At 48.5% G+C, this 17,620-nt stretch overlaps 1 protein-coding gene across 3 annotated transcripts in view; it reads left to right on the top strand.

Moving 5' to 3' along the window:
- LOC147903974 (arginine biosynthesis protein ArgJ family) overlaps nucleotides 1-17,620 on the top strand; it is a 158,821-nt gene that overhangs the window by 31,130 nt on the left and 110,071 nt on the right. For all 3 annotated transcript variants that reach the window (XM_087369666.1, XM_087369657.1, XM_087402467.1), the window contains exon 4: nucleotides 11,900-11,973. In XM_087369666.1, coding sequence (XP_087225792.1) covers nucleotides 11,900-11,973 — 74 coding nt within the window. The remainder of the gene's footprint in view (nucleotides 1-11,899; nucleotides 11,974-17,620) is intronic.

The following is a 17,620-nucleotide window of genomic DNA, read 5'->3' as shown; positions in this document are numbered from 1 at the left end:
CAAGAGCATGGGCTGCTCTTTTCTCAAAAAGATCAAGCTGAAAAAGCCCACGCAGCAGAGTACCAGATAATCTTAAGGCATAATCATCTTCCCTGTCTCGGACAGCACATTTGTCATCCTCAAAGATGACCTGAAATCCAGCTCTGTTAAGAGTGGACACTGAAAGAAGATTTTTGGTGATACCAGGCACATATAAGACATCTGAAAGTCTGAAAATTGAGCCATCAATGGCAGTAAGCTCAACATCTCCTGTGCCACGTACTGAATGTGATGAGTTATTGGCACAAGTGACTTTCTTACCAACGGGAGGTGGATGCAAGGAAGTAAAAAGAAACTTCCTAGAAGTGATGTGCTTGGATGCACCACTGTCAAAATACCAAGTGTTCAGTGTTTCATTGACACTGAAAGCAGTTGCATCCATAGAAGAGTCATAACTACAAGTCAAAAATGCATATGTATCATCATTACAAGTGGCCGTACTATCCCGAGCATCTAGAGCAGCCAGCCTAGGATCTGAAATGCAAGATAAAAAGGCATAATCCTGTCCAACAAAGTTGGCTGCAGCATCCCCACTGTTAGATGCATGAGGAGCTGAATCTGAAACAGCCATACCGGAGCTGTTTTTCTTGTCTTTTGCAAGCCTTTTCCTGCATTCTGCAATGTGATGACCTGGCTTTTTGTAGTAGTGACAAAAACCCTTCTTCTTGGGCTTACTTGCATCATTTTTAGCCTTTTGTGAAGGCTGTCCTGACCCACTGGAAGGCTGATTTACTGATGTCTTTGCCTGTCCCATTGTTTTTGATTTAAACTTTGAGAGCATAGCTTGTTCACCTGCACGTGAAGCCAAGTTTTTCCTAGTCTGCTCTTCCTGAAGCAGAAGTCCTATCAACTCATGAAAAGTGAGAGGATTTGCACCCCCCCTCAATGATAAGTTCAGCGAGGTATGAAAGCTGAGATAAGACTCAGGAAGAGAATTCAGAGTGGTAGTAATCATCTCTGAATCAGGAATAATCTCATCTATGTTTAATAATTGCTCTCTGAGATCCTGTAGCTTTGTGAGGTGGACTGACATGGAGTCACCCTCTTCCATATGTGTATTACTCAACTCTCTTTTCAAGAAAGATACCCTTGCATCATTCTGGGCTGCATACATGCTTTCTAAAATATCCCACGCTGCCTTCGAGGTCTTACACGACCGGATATGCGGAATGATAAATCTTTTCATTGAAAGAGAGATGCATGACAAAGCTAAGGCATCCCGTGAATCCCATCTCTTTTGCTCTGGAGTAGTGGCTATAGCTGCACCAACAACTTGTTTTGCAGCTGCACCCTGTGCACGACCTCTTCCACCTTGCTGAGGAGGGGTATTAGGTGCCATACCTGCTGGTTGGATCTCACCCCCATTCACATAATCCCATAAATTGCTAGAAATCAGAATATTGCATACCATAAAACTCCAGAGGGAGTAGTTGGTACCATCCAACTTGTCTTCCTGTGAAAGACCACTGAACTGGAAGTCATTCTGATTTTGCTGGGCCATATCTGAGAAAGAGATTTAAGCAGATACAAAACTGAATTCCCTTACTGGGAATGAAATGCACAACTCCCAAAAAACACAGCCAAGCATTGGCTGTAAATGCAACTCAGATTTTTATACTTGCACTGTCAGAAATCTGTCCAAGCATAAAAAACTCTCCAGAATCTGCCAAAAGTGCTGCAAAACACTTCAAGAAAGGTAGTATGAACTGAAATCTCCAGAAATTGCTCTCCCAACACAAAAGCCCCAAAATAGGCCCGAAATTGCAACCAGAAAGGGGCAAATTGATCAAAAGCCCCAAATGTTGCAAGAATTACCCTCTGTTTGCAAAAGCCCCAAATTTTACTGCAAAATTGCAGTGTAATCACAAAATCCCCAAATTTCTTCAAGAAATTGTACTGCAGAAACAAAAGCCGCAAATTTTGAGCTTGAAATTGCAACCAGAGAGGGGCATAAGCTCAGAAAGCCCCAAATTTTGCAATTTCAGTTGAAAGCCCCAAATTTCAGACCAAATCTGCAATGTTTGCTCCAAGTGTAGCTCCGAAACTACAAATTGATTGCAATGTCTGCAACAAACAGGATGCCCCAAATTCTTCCAAAAAACTGAGCCAAACAATGGCTGTTTGCAAGATGTGCCTGGCTAAGATCACTTGCAAACTGTACGGACAGATAGTACGAAACTGTCAGTCAGTCTGTACGGCAGTTTGTATGGAAATGTACGGAAGATTGTGAACAACCGTACGTACTGTAGGGCAACCGGCATCCATCGATGTACGGAGGACTGCAAATGTACGGCGCCACACGTGCGGTATGGAAACACAGATCCAGTACGGAAGAGGTACGTGCTGATGCGGACTACGTATACGCAAAGGCAATATGAAATGTATGGCGAACGTACGGACGACGATGCGGAAGGTACGATCGGTACAGAATGTGCATGTACGGTGGGTACGGCTGAGTACGGGCAGGTACAGGCGAGTGGCGCATGGTACGGACTCCGTACAGTCGTACGGACTGTATGGACAGTCGTTTGACTGCTTTGAGCAGGTACGGGTCAAACTTTGAGCTGGTACGGACGGCAGGATGAAGCAGCAGGTGCACGAACTGTACGGGCACAAGGAGCTTGGGCTGGAGGCAAGAGCTCAACGAGGAAGGAGTAGGGAGTAGGATCAGCCTGCTCTGATACCAAATGTGAGAGATTGCGGAGAGAGAGAGAGCAAGAGAGTGAGAGCTTGAGAGCTGAGTTGCAATAGAAGAGTGTAAAGAGTACAACTCAAAGAGTGAGAGATAAGGTTTTGTCCTAGTGACAAAACCTTAGTAGTCACTAACCATAGTTAGTGAACTAACTGCGGTTAGGGGGAAAAACCTCTTAAAGAGGGAAAAGTGCCCCTAACTAGCTTATTAAATTACATTGGTCACTGCTGAATTATATCTATAATTCTAACAATATGTAACCCATACAAACCACTGGGGGCTAAAGCAAAGGGCTAACTAAGGCCCTTGCTGAGTACTAAGTGCTAAAATGCAAATGTGCAAAAAGCTAGTACAAAATATAGTAGGAAAAACAAGAGCAATCAACTGTTAAGAACCAGAGCTCCAAGTACATCTGGAGGCTCTATATAGCCCGGCTCCGTGGTGGTCCTCTGATCTGATGCAAAGAGTATCTGTGTCTGTTGGGCCATCTCCTGCAGTGGCGGGAGGCGCGATCTCATGGATCTCTGTATCTGATGGGCTACATTAAGAGTAATGCCTCGTCTCTGGCGGTCTCCTTTGAGGAGGGCTGAGATAGGTCGAACCTCAATCGTGTGTGCGCTAGTCGTCCCACGTGTTGTGTGTGGTCTTCGTGTCTCTCGCCCAGCCACATCCTTGTGATGGGCCTCGCTGCTGATCCATAGTGCTCTCATCTACTCGAGCTCCTCCCCCACGATCTTATCTGGTGCTAACTCGGATGCGTAAAAATTAGTGACGCGTGTCTATGCTCGGTCTAGCTTGATGTCCTGAGGCATTGGCTATAGCTGATCTCTTGCTTGTCGACACGAGGGAATCTGTGTCTCCGCATCTCAATTAGATAGAGACCAATGCAAACCTGATTGGGGAAATGTATCGGTCCGAAACCGAGTCTCTCCTGAAAGAGACAGTGGTATCACCCTCGGATCTGATAGTAGGCTGGCCAAACATAAATGGTCCAGTGTGGAATGCTGTCTCTGGAAGCTCGCCTGCCCAAGAGCCCGCTGTCCATGGTCCTTTGTATAACTGTTGCACCCTCTCCAATATCGGTTCGTAAATCTTAGCCAAAGTGTGGCCAATCATGATAGTGTGGTAGTTCCCAGTATCCGTGGGGTCTCTTGCCTTATGTATCGGTACAATGGTGGTAGTGCTCCAAGTAGGTGGAAATCCGTGACACGCATGGTTGAACAACTACGCTAGAACCGGGGCCAAGGCCTCCTGTCCATGTGCAAAGTGCAATGTACGTAGCCCCTCATGGTCTGGTGCTCTCCGGTTGTGCAGACGAAGGAGGGCATTCCTTATGTTTTGTGCAGACGAAGGAGGGCATTCCTTTGCCTATTTCTGAGTCCATTTGGTTGGAGGTTTTTTCAAGGACAGGTATCCCTCTGCAGGTTATAGCCTTGCGGGATGCACATGAGGATACCCTTGTCTTTCAGGTTCATGCAGGAGGCAGACTCCACAGATCTTTAGAGGACATTCTTTTGGAGGCTCCTTTTCAGCCTGTCAGGATTGCAGGATACATGGAGATGGGTAGAGACTCACAGTGGTATCTTGATCCAGACCCCGTTCTCCTGGCTATTGGATCTTGGAGGCTTTGGTTGTATGGAGGTTCCCCTATTAGATCTTTGTAGTGGGATCCAGGGGAATGGGAGTGGATAGTTGCAGGGCACCGAGAGAAGAGCATCCCCTTCTTTTGTTACATGGTAAGAAATGCGAGGAGATTCCAGCTCAGTTGTAGACGTTGGAGGCCCTCTAGAGCTCCTCATTGGGATACTTTTCAGATTTCTGCAGAGATGCAGAAAAACTTTTAGAGGAGACTTTGGAAATCCCTCAGGAATAGGAAAGTCACGTTATTCATCTGGCTTACTATTCATGGAGGGATTGCAGTGAACCTGTGGAGATCCAGGTTCAGGGCTGACCCTACTTGTCCTCGATGCCACTCAGCAGTTGAGTCAGTTCAGCACTGTCTTTGGGAGTGCTCTCAGGCGAGGATGGTTTGGAAGAGTGTTGCTAGGATACTTTGCACTTTTCATAGAGCACCCTTCTTCATGACCTGGGGGTCAATGGCTTGGTTGTCACTCATTGGTCCACAGGATTTCTTAGAGGGACATGACACAGACACAACTTTCTTTGTTCGACGACATCTTGTGGAGTCATGCTCCCTCTGAGATGTTCGGTTTACTCCATTCAGAGCTCCCCACGCTTCTGTAGACACATCTTCGGAGATTCTGGCTAGTATCTTAGCATGGCATATTTGGAGAGCCAGATGTACAGAGGCTTTGGAGGACTCCCAAGTTCACCCTTCTTAGACTATGGCCAATATCTGGGCAGATACTATACACACTTTGATGGCCATTTGGGCGATCATACAAGGAACCTCCGGGACTGCTACTGCTAGGAGGGTTGCTTTCCTCAGAGTCTGGAAGGATTGTCCTTTCTTCTCTAACTCTCCTTCAGGGATGAGGTGGCATTTCCGGCCGCCACTTTGGCTTTTTGTTTGCTCATTCTGAGCTGTTTTTTTCTCATGCTTGACATGATGTACTCCCGCACTTGAGCTTGCTCTGTGGTTTTTATTCATACTTAATGAAGTACTTTTCTTGAAAAAAAAGAAACAAGTGACAAGTAGTGGGTATGGGCATAGAGGACATATCTGGTGGCATCTGACCTGGGATATTGTTTGCCCTCTGATAGGAGTCCCCAGCCGATAGTCGGGTCCGACCCCCTCGAACGGATCCGACCACCTCATCAATTCTGCGATCGACTGAGGAAAGTTTGCTTACGTCGTGTCATCCGACGTGAGATGCGATGCGCTTTAGATGAGGTCAGGTGTCCCAGGGACTGCTTGCGTGTAAGGTGAGCTCTCATCTCCTTACACCACCTTATCAATCCTGTGACCGACTGAGGAAAGTCCGCTTACGTCGTGTCATCCGATGTGAGACGCGATGCACCTCAGATGAGGTCAGGTGTCCCAGGGACTGCTTGCGTGTAAGGTGAGCTCTCATCTCCTTACACTCATCATCATACTAGGGGTTCTGAGGCATCTTCCTAGGCTGGGCATGTGTGGGGCGAGTCGTAGGGAAAGATATGATGGCAGCCTCATGTACCACTGAAGCCAAAGTGGCTGAAACCTGAGCAAGGTCTACCTTCGCTCCGTGTAGGGTTAGGAGCTCTCGAGCTAAGTGACTCACGTACACTGGATCGAGAGTCCGATCAAAGTGAACATGGGTCCGAGTGGGCGCATGGAGGACTCTCTCTGTGACTGGCCTGGTGGTGGAAATACAGAATGTCAGGTATGAGTGATCTGCACCGAGTGGGGGAGGGGTACTGCAAAGTTGTGAATCTGAGATGCGAAGGCAAGGGAGCCCATCAGGTAGTCCAGTGTGCTTGCAAACCAAGTGAGTCCATCTTTGGAGGCCGTTGAATATGATCAGATCATATACTGCTTCCATCACCAAGTAGGTGCCGCCCATACCCTGTCACGTGTGGGGCATCTGTTGAGTGTCTCACTATCCCGAGCTTAGCTGCATCTAACTTTGGTACTATGAGAGAATCGGATGCAAAGTCCAGTAGTCCCACCTGGTTGTACCGTGTGCGTGCATTGAAGTCACCAAGGAGGAGGGTGTCACCTTGTCTAGAGAACTCTATGATATCATCATGTATACTCTCATACGGGCTGTTCCTTTTTGTGGCAACCTCACGTGCATAGGATGATGTATCCGGAGGAAAGTAGCAAAAGTCCTCATGGGGCTACAAGACAAAGCACACACAAAAGGATAAACACCAACATTAGTTATACACTGAGGGTCTCTTGGAATTGCATATACTACTCCCAAAGTTATTATAGATTAGCTACAATATACTAAGTAAGATAATTGGCCTGTGTTACATTAGTTTAAGAACGATAGTCCTTGGGTTTGGATTTAAACTCTTTGATAAGTGCTTTTCCATCTCTGTAGACATCCCATTTTCCTTCTTTGCAGACGTCCTTCACTTTGTTCAATTCTATGGCTTTCATCTTGAGTTGAGTTGGGGTGAGCTACTCCAAGATCCATATCTTGATACCTCTCAGCTGATTGGTTTACATGAGAATCTTGCTTCGTGCCCTCCTATCATTGAGAAGCATTTCAGCTTATGTCCCAATTCGTGCAACACTAGATATTTCCTTCAAGTCCCACTCAATCTGAGGGGTTGCTGCTATAATAATAATACTATTTTTTGCCAGGTTCCTTTCATGCCAATCTTCAGGTAGTCCTCCAATGCATAGACACCGGGCATTAGCAGACCTCTTTTCTTGCTCTTGGACTTCTCCATATACTTTGCTTTGGTTGATTTTATTGTCCATTGTTGCTGAGAATTCTTCTTTTATCGACTTGATTTGATTGGTGACCATGTCCTGGACTTTGGTCACCAATTGTGGTGCAGGTGCTGCTTCACTGTGTATCTGTATACCTCCTGTATGATCTCTTTCTTGCCATTGCTTTCCATCTCCTTTACTTTCTTCCCGAATGCTGCAACCATGAGTTTGAGTTCTCTTATTTCCTGTTGTAGATAGTAAATCTGCTCATGTGGATCTGTACCAATGCTTCACTTATAAGTCAATGTGTAGGGGCTAGGTGTTGCTCCAATAGCAGAGTATGATGGCTTGCTGGTTGGGGTAGAGGCTAAGAGTTTTGTCTTGGGAAAATTCCATATTGACCTTCAACTGAACAGATGCCCCTTTGCTAAGGCTAACCCCCCAGCTGGGCCAAGGGTTCAGCCCAGCCTGAGGTGACTGGATCCTTCGACGGAGACCCGTCACTTGTGCTGTATAACGCCTTGTTGAGAGACGATCTGCCTGAGTCGATGGAGGTTATGGGAGGGCTACGGGAGAGTTTGTGACAGGATGAACAAAAAGTCGACGGGATGAGTAGATGATTGAGTAACGGGTTGAGTGACGGCCTAGTCGACGGGATGGACGGGCGGCTGAACGGCAGGCTGAGTGACGGGATGGGCAGACGAGCTAACGGAAAGGCTGAACAACGGGCTAATGGAGAGCTACAGTGAATGGGGGGGGAGGGGGGGAGAGAGAGAGAGAGAGAGAGAGAGAGGGGGGGGGGGGGGAGGGAGGGAGGGAGGGAGGGAGGGTTTATTAAAGTGTTTGGAAGACCGATGGGTCTATGAGACTGTGAAAATCCTGGTACAAACGAGCTGTGGGGGTGGAGCTACTAAACGAGCATCCACACCAATGTAGAGTGTAAAAAATGCAAAATGATAGTACTAAGTACAACATAGTCATGTCAGTTGTGGACTACATATCAATCTTCTCCTCCTCATCGTCATCACCAACATTAGGGCATCACGGTGGGTGGGAGCAATGGAGGCATGAAATTGGCGATAGAGTGTTGTCGGCTGCTCACGGGTGTGGCCTGTGATGTCTCTGGTCATAGCTCTGTGCCTAACAAGGGTTACAATAACCCTTGTCGGCTGGGCTCTGACTCTGAAGAGAGAGGGGATATCCCCAAGGGTAATCTGTGCATCAACCCTCTGTCTAAGCTGTCAAGTCACTCGCTCTGGGTCACGATCATGTCGAGGCCTCGCATCATGGGGGTTCGTGTGATCTGGCTGGAAGAACTCCGTGGTAGAAATCTGAGATAGATCTGCCAAGGAAGAAGTCTGCTCTTGTCTCTGTGATCGAAGTAGCCTCTCGTGGTGCGTGACTGCCTCATGAATGAAGGCCGGCAAGCATCTTTGGTCTAGATAGAAGAGGAATCGGGACAAAACCCCAGAGATATCGCTGAAGAGGTAGTAGAAACGCTCTCGGATCTCATAGTTAACAAGACATCTGAAGATGAAGTGCTCCTCCGTCTCAACCTCCTGTGTGTCACATAATGTGCATATGCGCCTCTCCCTGGGTAGGCCCTTTGCTGTGCTGCTCTCGATATGAAGTGTATGTGAAGAGACCCAAAACTGCCCAATAGAGATCTCAGTGAGTGGGGTAAGTGGATTTGGTGTATCCTGGTGGGTCAATGAAACCCTCCTCTGTGATATGCAAGCAATGATCTCTGTAGAAGCTGAGCTTCCTTGGAAGCTCGCTCGGTCCCAACCAGGTCCGGAATGTGTGTAGCTGTAAGATACCTCACGGATTACTTGGTTGACCTCGTGTGACTGAAGGGGAGAAATCGGAGCGTCCATACTGTACTGGGAGGGAGAGAGTCTATCCATGTGGAGCCCCAGTCGCTTAAACCATCTCTCGGTACGTGCATACAAGCATCTGTGGTCACCTCCTGCTGAGAGTGACATAGAGGAGGACAATGCTAGCCATGGTAGTTTGCTGCGTCCAGAATTGTAATCCCCGTACTCCTTGACTCGATACAGATGCACGATGACCTGAAATGCAGCATCTAGCTGTAATGGGGATGGCCCAAACTCAGCCTGAATGATCTGGTGAGAAACAGATGGCTTATTGCGAATCACCCGTGATAGCATGAGAACTTGTAGCCGCTCCACACAAGCCCACTCTATATATGACAAGTTCAAGGGCTGCCATACATCCCTGCTGGGCGGACCAAGGAGTCAAAAACCAGCCCCTTGGTCCATGGATCTTCAAAGTGCGAGCGAAAGCACTGCCTCTCTAGTCTGGCCAATGAAGCGTATACCCTACCCAAGCGAGCCTGCATCGCAGGTCTCATAGTGAAGATGGGTCCAGAGAAGACAACCCCAAGATACGTGTATGACGAAACTATCTCAACAGGTGATCCATCAAACATGAACTGCTCCTGGTGCATGGCGGCTCGAGATGTATTGAAGATCATAACCTTGGTTTTACCAAGGTTGACCTTCAAATCATGAGACTCAGAAAAACTATAGCGCGTCAAGGTGTCCATGGAGCCCCTCTGCTGAGGAGACAAAAGTGCCATGTCATCTGCATACAACAATATCTGTATTAGCATGCAAGTAAGAGAGCATCCATCCTCCCGTGTCTGCATGCTTGTTTCGAGCTCATCAATGTAGAGGCCAGACAGGGTAGGTGATAAAGGACACGCTTTTTTGATCCCAATAGTGCTCATGATCTCCTCTGTCCACCTAGACCCTACGCGGACTCTTCGTGAGACCTCTCGTAAAGTGCCATGACAGCCCAAATGATCTCTTGGTCATAACCCAAATCCTGTAGGCGCCAAAAGAGACTGGCTCTCGGAACTGTATCAAATGCTTTGCGGAATGCAGAAAGCAACAGTAAACCCTTTGCTTCTGTGCCCTCGCCTCCTCTATGATACACCTGAGCGTGAGAATGTGATCCATGGTTCCATGATCACGTCAGAATCCAGCCTGTTATGCTGCTCTAAGACCTCGACACTCTGCAAATCCATTGACTTCAGAATATTGCACTGATGCATACATCTTGGACATGACATGTCCAATCATAATGGTCCTGTAATTCTCCGGGCTCATGGATCCCTAGCCTTGTTGATGGGTGAAATAGTGTTAATGGTCCAGGTGTGTGGAGACCCCAAGCAAACAACTTCATTAAAGAGCTTTGCTAAGATCGGGGTTAGGAGATTAATCCCATATGCAATGAAGTCAGTGCATAGCCCCTCATGATCCTTTGCTGGGCCATTATGAAGTTTCATTACGGCATCCTTCATTGCCTCCTTAGTGAAGAGGGTGCAAGGTGTGGGGCGTGGCACATATGAGAGGTCAGGAACTGGATGATTTGGGATGTCATAAAACATGCGTGCATAGTTATACCAGACCTGCGTGTCAGTGAGTGGTGAGGGGGACCGTCTCTCTAGAAATCTCTGCCAAAAGTCCTTAGAGTTGTTATGAAACAAATTGTTCAGTAGTTCCTCCTCGTTCCGCTGAACGAAATCTAGTTTCTTTCTATGTACCAGTCAACGATACTCGCGTAGCGTCTCTGGTTCGTTTGGAAGATTTTTTTTGGTTTCGAATTTGAGCTGACGGCATAAAGCTGTACACTTATCATCGTACCAACTATTACACGGTACACCCCCAGGTGGTGATGGGCGGGTGGAGCGAGTGGTGTGAGGGAAAGCGTGAAGGGCAGCCTCGTGTAGTGAGCGGGTGATCAGGGCAGTGCGGTCCTCTAATAGGGGTATGAAGTCAATATAAGTGAGAAGTATGTACAGACAGCTTGCGTAAATAGGTGAGAGATTGCCGTCGAAGCGTATGTCCTGATAGGTGGAGTAAGAAGCTGAGGCTGATCAGAAAAAGTTAACTCATTCAAGCCACTATGGGCTGAGGCAAAAGGGTTGCTAGGGCACTGGCTGATTGTTATAATAAGAAACTCAAAACTCAAAACTCAAAACACAAAAACTAGTATTCAAAACACAAAGACTTGGAGATCTCGAGATGACATGAGATGTGATTGAGTGTCATATATGATCCTGGTGCCATGGCAGCTCGCTGGTAGGATGCAAAAACTTACAGATCTTGAGATGACACGAGATGTGATCGAGTGTCATATATGATCCTGGTGCCTTGGCAGCTTTCCTGCAGGATGCGAAAATATCAGGCTGTCTCTCGCTGCAGTGGGGAGTGTGTTCTCTGTGGTCTTTGTGAGCCATATCGAGTATGACACCTCGACTCTTGAGGTCCCCTCTGAGTAGAGCTGGGATGGCCCGCACCTCCATCGTGTAAGCTCTGGTCAGCCTCTGGTCTCTGTTTCTCTGGCTTCACGCCTCCACATCATCTCTTCTTCACATCAGCTAGCTCCTGCTCCTCTACTCAACTATGTCTTTGGGCTGACTCAAATGCGTGGAAATCTATGACATGTCACTGTGCTTGATCTGTCTGTGTCTCTCGTGGCACTGTCACCTTCCTGTTGTCTAATCTGTGTCAATAGGGTCTCTCGGTCTCGTTGCATCTCAATCAAATAGATAACAATGCAAACCTGGTCATGAAAGTGCTTGGAATTTTCTACAAAAGACTATTGATTATTTTAGGAACCAAAGCTACTTGGTTGCAATAAGTTAAGAATAGTTTTATGTTTTGCTGCCCAGATGTTGTTAGCTCATCTGATTTCATTAATAGGACATTTCATTTCATTCCATGAATATTTTAGGCAGTGTGGAGAGAAATTGGGGAAACAGGAAATCCTCGAAAGAATTACTTTTAATCTCAACTTTTCCAAACTTCCAGGAACCTTCACGTTGAATTTGATGGCAGCAGCACCTGTTCTCTATTCACGGAAAATTTTAAAGGAGTCACATACGGTGAGTCCTAATGATGCTAATGTGTTGATGTAAATGGTTGTTTTTTTGATTTCATGTACGTGAATGCAAGGGAAACTAAAAATCTAAGATTAAACATATGTGAATTTTCTGTGGAGTGCAAGATTCCCATTTGTTTGTATAAGCATTTGACATGAAGAAATATAGATACACATGTTCTTAGAATTTAAGGTAGTTACTACATTTATTTAAAAAAAAAAAAAGGGTAAGTGAGATGAGCTGCTGCTCCTCCCCGTGAGCTACTGCCCCCCCCTCTCCCTCTCTCAGCCAGCCCCCTCTCCCTCTCCCTCTCCCTCGCTGCCCCCCCTCTCCCCCCCTCGCTGCTCCTCCTCTCCCTCCCCTCTCACCAGCCCCCTCTCCCTCCTCCCTCACCCTCCCTCTCCCCTTCCTCCTCCCCGCCCTCCCTCTCCCCCCCCCCGCTGCCCCCTACCTCTCCCTCCCTGCTGCCCCCTACCTCTCCCTCCCTGCCCTACCTCTCCCCCACCCGTCAGCCCCCCGGCCCCCCCTTCTCCTCCCCCGTCCCCTCCCCCGTCCTCCCTCTCCTCCCCCCTGCTGCCCCCCTCCCCGCTGCCCCCTTCTCCTCCGCCCTCCCTCTCCCCCGCCAGCCCCCCCGCCCCCTTCTCCTCCCCCACCCCCCTCCCTTCCCCTCCCTCTCCCCCCCCCGCTGCTCTCCCCCTCCCCCCTCCCTGCTGCCCCCTTCGATACCACATGAAGGAACATGGTGGAGAAGGAGAGGGAGATAGATAATGATACTCATATGGAAACATAATGAAAGGAAAGAAAAAGAAATGGAAATATCAAAATGAAAGGACTCACATTGATAAGCTTGATGTAGACTCCTTGATGTGTGTTGATGTGACACACAAGCACAATCATATATACAATAGGTACACACACTAGAATACCAAAGTGTATATGGGATTCTCCCAATATGACATGTGGCTCTCACACATAAGACTCTACTAGTAGAACACACTAAAACACACTCAACTTGACTTCATGTTCTAACATCTCATGCTTGAATTCTCCTTTTATGGTCATCTATTTTTTGCACAGCTAGTCCCCTCGTGTTGCATTGGTATCTGATCAATTTTGTATTTTGTCCCTACCTCGGACTAGTGGTAGTACCATACTCCATAGCCTCTCCGTCCCTTCCTTCATCATGCATCGTGCCGGCTCCCATCTTCACCCATATGCGTTTACACCTTGCCGGCAAGGTTAGGGGGATCCCCCCCCCCCTCCAGCAATCATTGTTGCAGCAGTTGATGGGTCTATCAGTCTTCCATCATGGACCCGTCTAGTATAGTAGTTATCAGGAAAGCATTCAGGGAGGATCGTCTCCTTGAGCGGCTCTTTTCTGAGCAGCCCCGGCTGTTGGATGAAGGAGGATGCAATGACCTTGGATTGTTTTCTCGGCTTTTGTTGGAAGAGGAACACCTTGAGGCGGTTGTACATCAATCCAGATGTCGTGCCGACTTGGTAGCATACGAGGCCCAGCGCAGGCGAGACCGAGAGCATATGCTTTTACAGGATTAGCAGTTTCTCACGGCCTACTCATAGTTCCTCTTCTCATCAACACCCACCAGTGTAAGTCCATCATCCACTCAGGGATCTTCCACGAGTGTAAGTCCATCATCTGCTCAAGGATCTTCCACCCTAGAGCACAGTCTAGTGGACTATCCTTGCGGGGTTACCCTACCCATAGACAGTTCATCCACAGGTGGTCCTTTACCTGATCAAGGGTCTTCCATCTCCGAGCACAGTTCAATGGACTATTTTGGAGTAGGTCAGCCATGGGCTTCCCTTGGGTCTACCAGCCCAAGTGACCATTCAGTTTCTACAGTAGCTACATGCAGTTCCTCAGGGTCTTCCACCCATGGGGATATTGCAGCCATTTCTACATCCAGCTCTCAGGGGTCTTCCATCCTAGGGGCTAGCTCAGCCGAGATGATGAGCCACTTGGATCTACTACCCTTGGGGAACATCCACTTACACTTGGGATTCCCACTCGAGGGGATCATTTCGTCAGTACAGTTAAGTCAGATGGGTCTTTCACTTGTCCATCAACTTCATCATATCCAGTTAGTTCAAATGGGTCTTCCATCCATGGATTTCAGTCAATTGGATCAGCTCTATTAGGGGAGCAGATAGTTTTCACAGTTGTGTGTGATGGGTCTTCCATCCTTGGAGACATCTCAGACTTATTAGCAGTTATAGTAGATGAGCCTCTCAGGCACCAGAGGGGGTTGTCTAGTTTCCACAGTTAGTTCCCTTGGGGCGTCCACCCCAAGGGACACCTCGGATGCATCGGATAGCTATGATGGGTCTTCCACCCATCAGGCCTCTTCATCAGCTATGGTCAGTTCCCATGGGGTTTCCGCCCTTGGAGCTCAATTGGCCACATTAGCTTTAGTCGGGAGGACTCACCTTTCACCTTCTTGTCCATAATGTTCAGGACTAGTGGGCTCTATTTCCACTCCCACTGGCCTTGATGCTCAGTAGGAGGGGGCATCTCGGGAGTTTGTAAGACTAGTTTCAGGCCAAGAAGGAGGAAGTACCCTCACATATGGACTCGCATGGTTACCAAGGAACGGTGTTCCGACATCTGGAGACGCCATTCCAGGAAGCAGGACGGAACCGGAACGGCCCTGGAACGTATAAAAAAAAATTAAATTTTTTGGCTCTTTGAAAGTTGCAAATGAGTATTTTAGAGCTAATATAGAAAGTTTAAAGCTGTAAAATGTAAGTTTCTTTCATTCCCTAGTAACTATGAGATGGAGTAGTAGGTGTAGCTATCAGCAGTATGGAGATTGACGATTCCTTAGAGGTCTGTGCAGTTTCCTCCGCAATTCTTCTTTCTCCATCTTTAGGGAGGCAACAGTTGTAGCACCAGTCAGTAGAGAGGTTGACGGGGCCTTCCCATTATTATGTCCTTCACTCTGGGAGGTTAGTTGCTTTCAGCTAGCATCCCATTAGATATATTCATTAGAGAAGTGCTGTCATGAGGGCGTGAGTTTGTACTTGCATGTGGGCAGGACTTTGGAAAACTAAGGGGCAGGGCCTTAGGATGTGGGTGTGCAAATTCTCCCTAGGAATTAGTGCCTTGGGGTGATTTTGGGGGCAAAGTACCCCTAGAACCCAAGTTGCAGGCAATTGAAGAGGGGAATGCCACATGGCATTTCCCCATGCCCTGATGTATCTGGCAAGGAAGACCATGGAAGGCTCTAGGCAAAGAAGAAGAAAAAAAGGGTTGACACAGACGTAAGGGAGGAAGTCAATGGGATCACGTACGATGACTTGGCCTCGAGCTTAAGAGGATGTTCGCGGCCCGAGTACAGACTGTTGTCAGCGTACGGACGTACGTGAGTGTACGGATGGGGCCTACTCCTCGATGCATGTGTGGGTGGCTGACAACATGCGGGTGTACAGACTTAGTACATGCTATTGATAGGTTGCTCTTGGTCCTTGTACGGGTGTACGGACTTAGTACGGGCTGTTGATAGGTTGCTCTTGGTCCTTGTATGGGTGCTCACGGGGCAATGAACACTTTACAGGGAGAGTTGTTCAGAGGGCCTGCGTAAGCTTTGAGTAAGGACGCCCTCTCCCCCGCCCCCTTCTCCTCCCCCGCCCCCTCCCTCTCCTCCCCCCCCCCCCCCCCCGCTGCTCTCCCCCCCAAGGAGAAACCCCCCCCCCCCCCCCCCCCCCCAAAAAAAAAAAAAAAAGAAAAAAAAAAAACCTCCTCCCTCTCCCTCCCTGCCCCCTTTCTTCCTAACTCAGCTCCCCTCGCCTCCCCCTCAGCCTACCTCCGTCTCCTCCTTCAGTCTATCCTCTCCTTCCCTCCCCCCTCTCCTACCCTCTCTTTCTCCTCCTTCCTCCGCCCGTGTTCAGGGCGTCTTGGGCAGTAGTTTCACGGACGGAGCTTTTTCAGTGTTGGAATCGGCCTTTTCACATCGATTGGCGAATGGATCCCCATTTAGTCAATCTCCATCTGCCTCCACTGGCCGTGAGAACCGTCATTTTTTTAGAAGACGAGTTGCAACAGCTCATGAAAGATGTGGAATTAGAGGGCTCCACATCACTTTTCGCCTGCATCTTTGGGTCACACCCTTCCAGATCACACGCTAGAGACTGGATGCTGGCGGCGTTACCAGGAGACCTCGTCCCATACCTCAGGGATATTCAACTTTTGGAACGTGGATTCTTCCAAGTGGTTTTCGACTCCCACGAGTCCACAACCCTTGTTCTCAAAGCTAATCCCCTGGCTTTGGGTTCGAGGAGGATCTTTCTTTTACCCTACACCTTGGGTTTTGATTCAGTCGAGGAGGACATGCATGTCACATCACTGTTCATTAGATTTCGTGGTCTTCCTCAGGTCTACCATCGACTGCTTGCCACTATCGGAGCCACATTCGGAGTGGTCACTGAGATCCCCTCCCTTCCTGGCATGCCTTCTTTCTCGGCAGAGGCAGTCAGTGCAGACGGGAGAGTCGAGATTTCAGGTAGACAGGACCAGTGCAGGATTTGCAGGACCCTTGGGCACTTTGCTAAAGACTGCCTAAGGAAGAGAAAAAGACCCAAGAGGTCTTCTGGTGTGGCTCCTTCATGTACTACCATGATTGCACCTCCCCAGTACCTTGTACCACGCACTATAGGACCCCCAAGAGCAACAGGGCGCCCTGCTTCGCGCACCCCAGGACCACTAGGGGCAGCAGGGCGCCCAATGCCCGCAGCACACCCAGTACCACGATGGAGAGCTATCAGAGCGGCTCCCTTACCTCAGGAGGAGACTTTTGATCCTGTTCAGACAGACGCCATCCAGACTCCAGAGGTGGATGTTGCTGCAGCCCCAGACATTACAGTTCCACATCAGGAGGGGCCTTTAGATCCACCAGCCCCAGTCACTTTGGTTTTTGACCCCTTGGTTTTTGATCACAAGGGGGCTACAGGTACTTCTTCCCCGCAGACTGTTCCTGCCACAGTCAGGACAACCGAGAAAGTATAGGCGCAGATGAGGGCTCTTAATTCCTCTTCACCCCAGCCAAAGACCTTCTCAACCCCCAGCTCCAGTTCTACTGATAGAGGCCTGGTAGGTCCTTCTCCTCCATCTTCCACGAGTGCATGTCTTCTTCGCACTCCTCGGCCACACTTGCTTATCAGGAATTCTTTTTTGGCACTGGCAGATTTGGCGACTTTCATGGATGATGAGGAGTTTGTGCCCTTCACCTTAGGGGTCGCGGTCATTGGGATTCCTTCTGACAGGGCCTCCCTTTCAGCAGGTGTGGGGATCCTTTCACCTGTTGAGTTTCCTGCCCTCAGCAGGAGTGTTTCGGCCCAAGGGAAGCTGGTCTCCTCTACTAGGTTGGGTAAGCCTTTCCATCCAGCATCCTCCTGTCGATGAGGATAGTCAGCTGGAACATACAGGGCCTAGGCGGAGTTCCACACCGTTGCCGTAGGCAGCTGATCCGGAACTAGCTTCATCCAGGCGTCACTGGAGGTGCTATTGATATCCTTTTTATCAAGGAACACAAGCTGGATGCCAGTGATTGCTCTAAGTATGGCAAACTGCTTTCAGGACATACCTTCTGGTCGCCTGCTATGGGCACAAGGGGAGGTACTTGCATTTCGGTCT

This window comes from Dipteris shenzhenensis, chromosome 3, assembly GCF_047967505.1.
Source record: "Dipteris shenzhenensis isolate YYH24624 ecotype China chromosome 3, Dip_SZ_1.0, whole genome shotgun sequence".
In the NCBI taxonomy this organism is placed as follows: Eukaryota; Viridiplantae; Streptophyta; class Polypodiopsida; order Gleicheniales; family Dipteridaceae; genus Dipteris; species Dipteris shenzhenensis.
The sequence above is the reverse complement of the archived record's forward strand: the minus strand, read 5'-3'. Positions and strand labels throughout refer to the sequence as shown.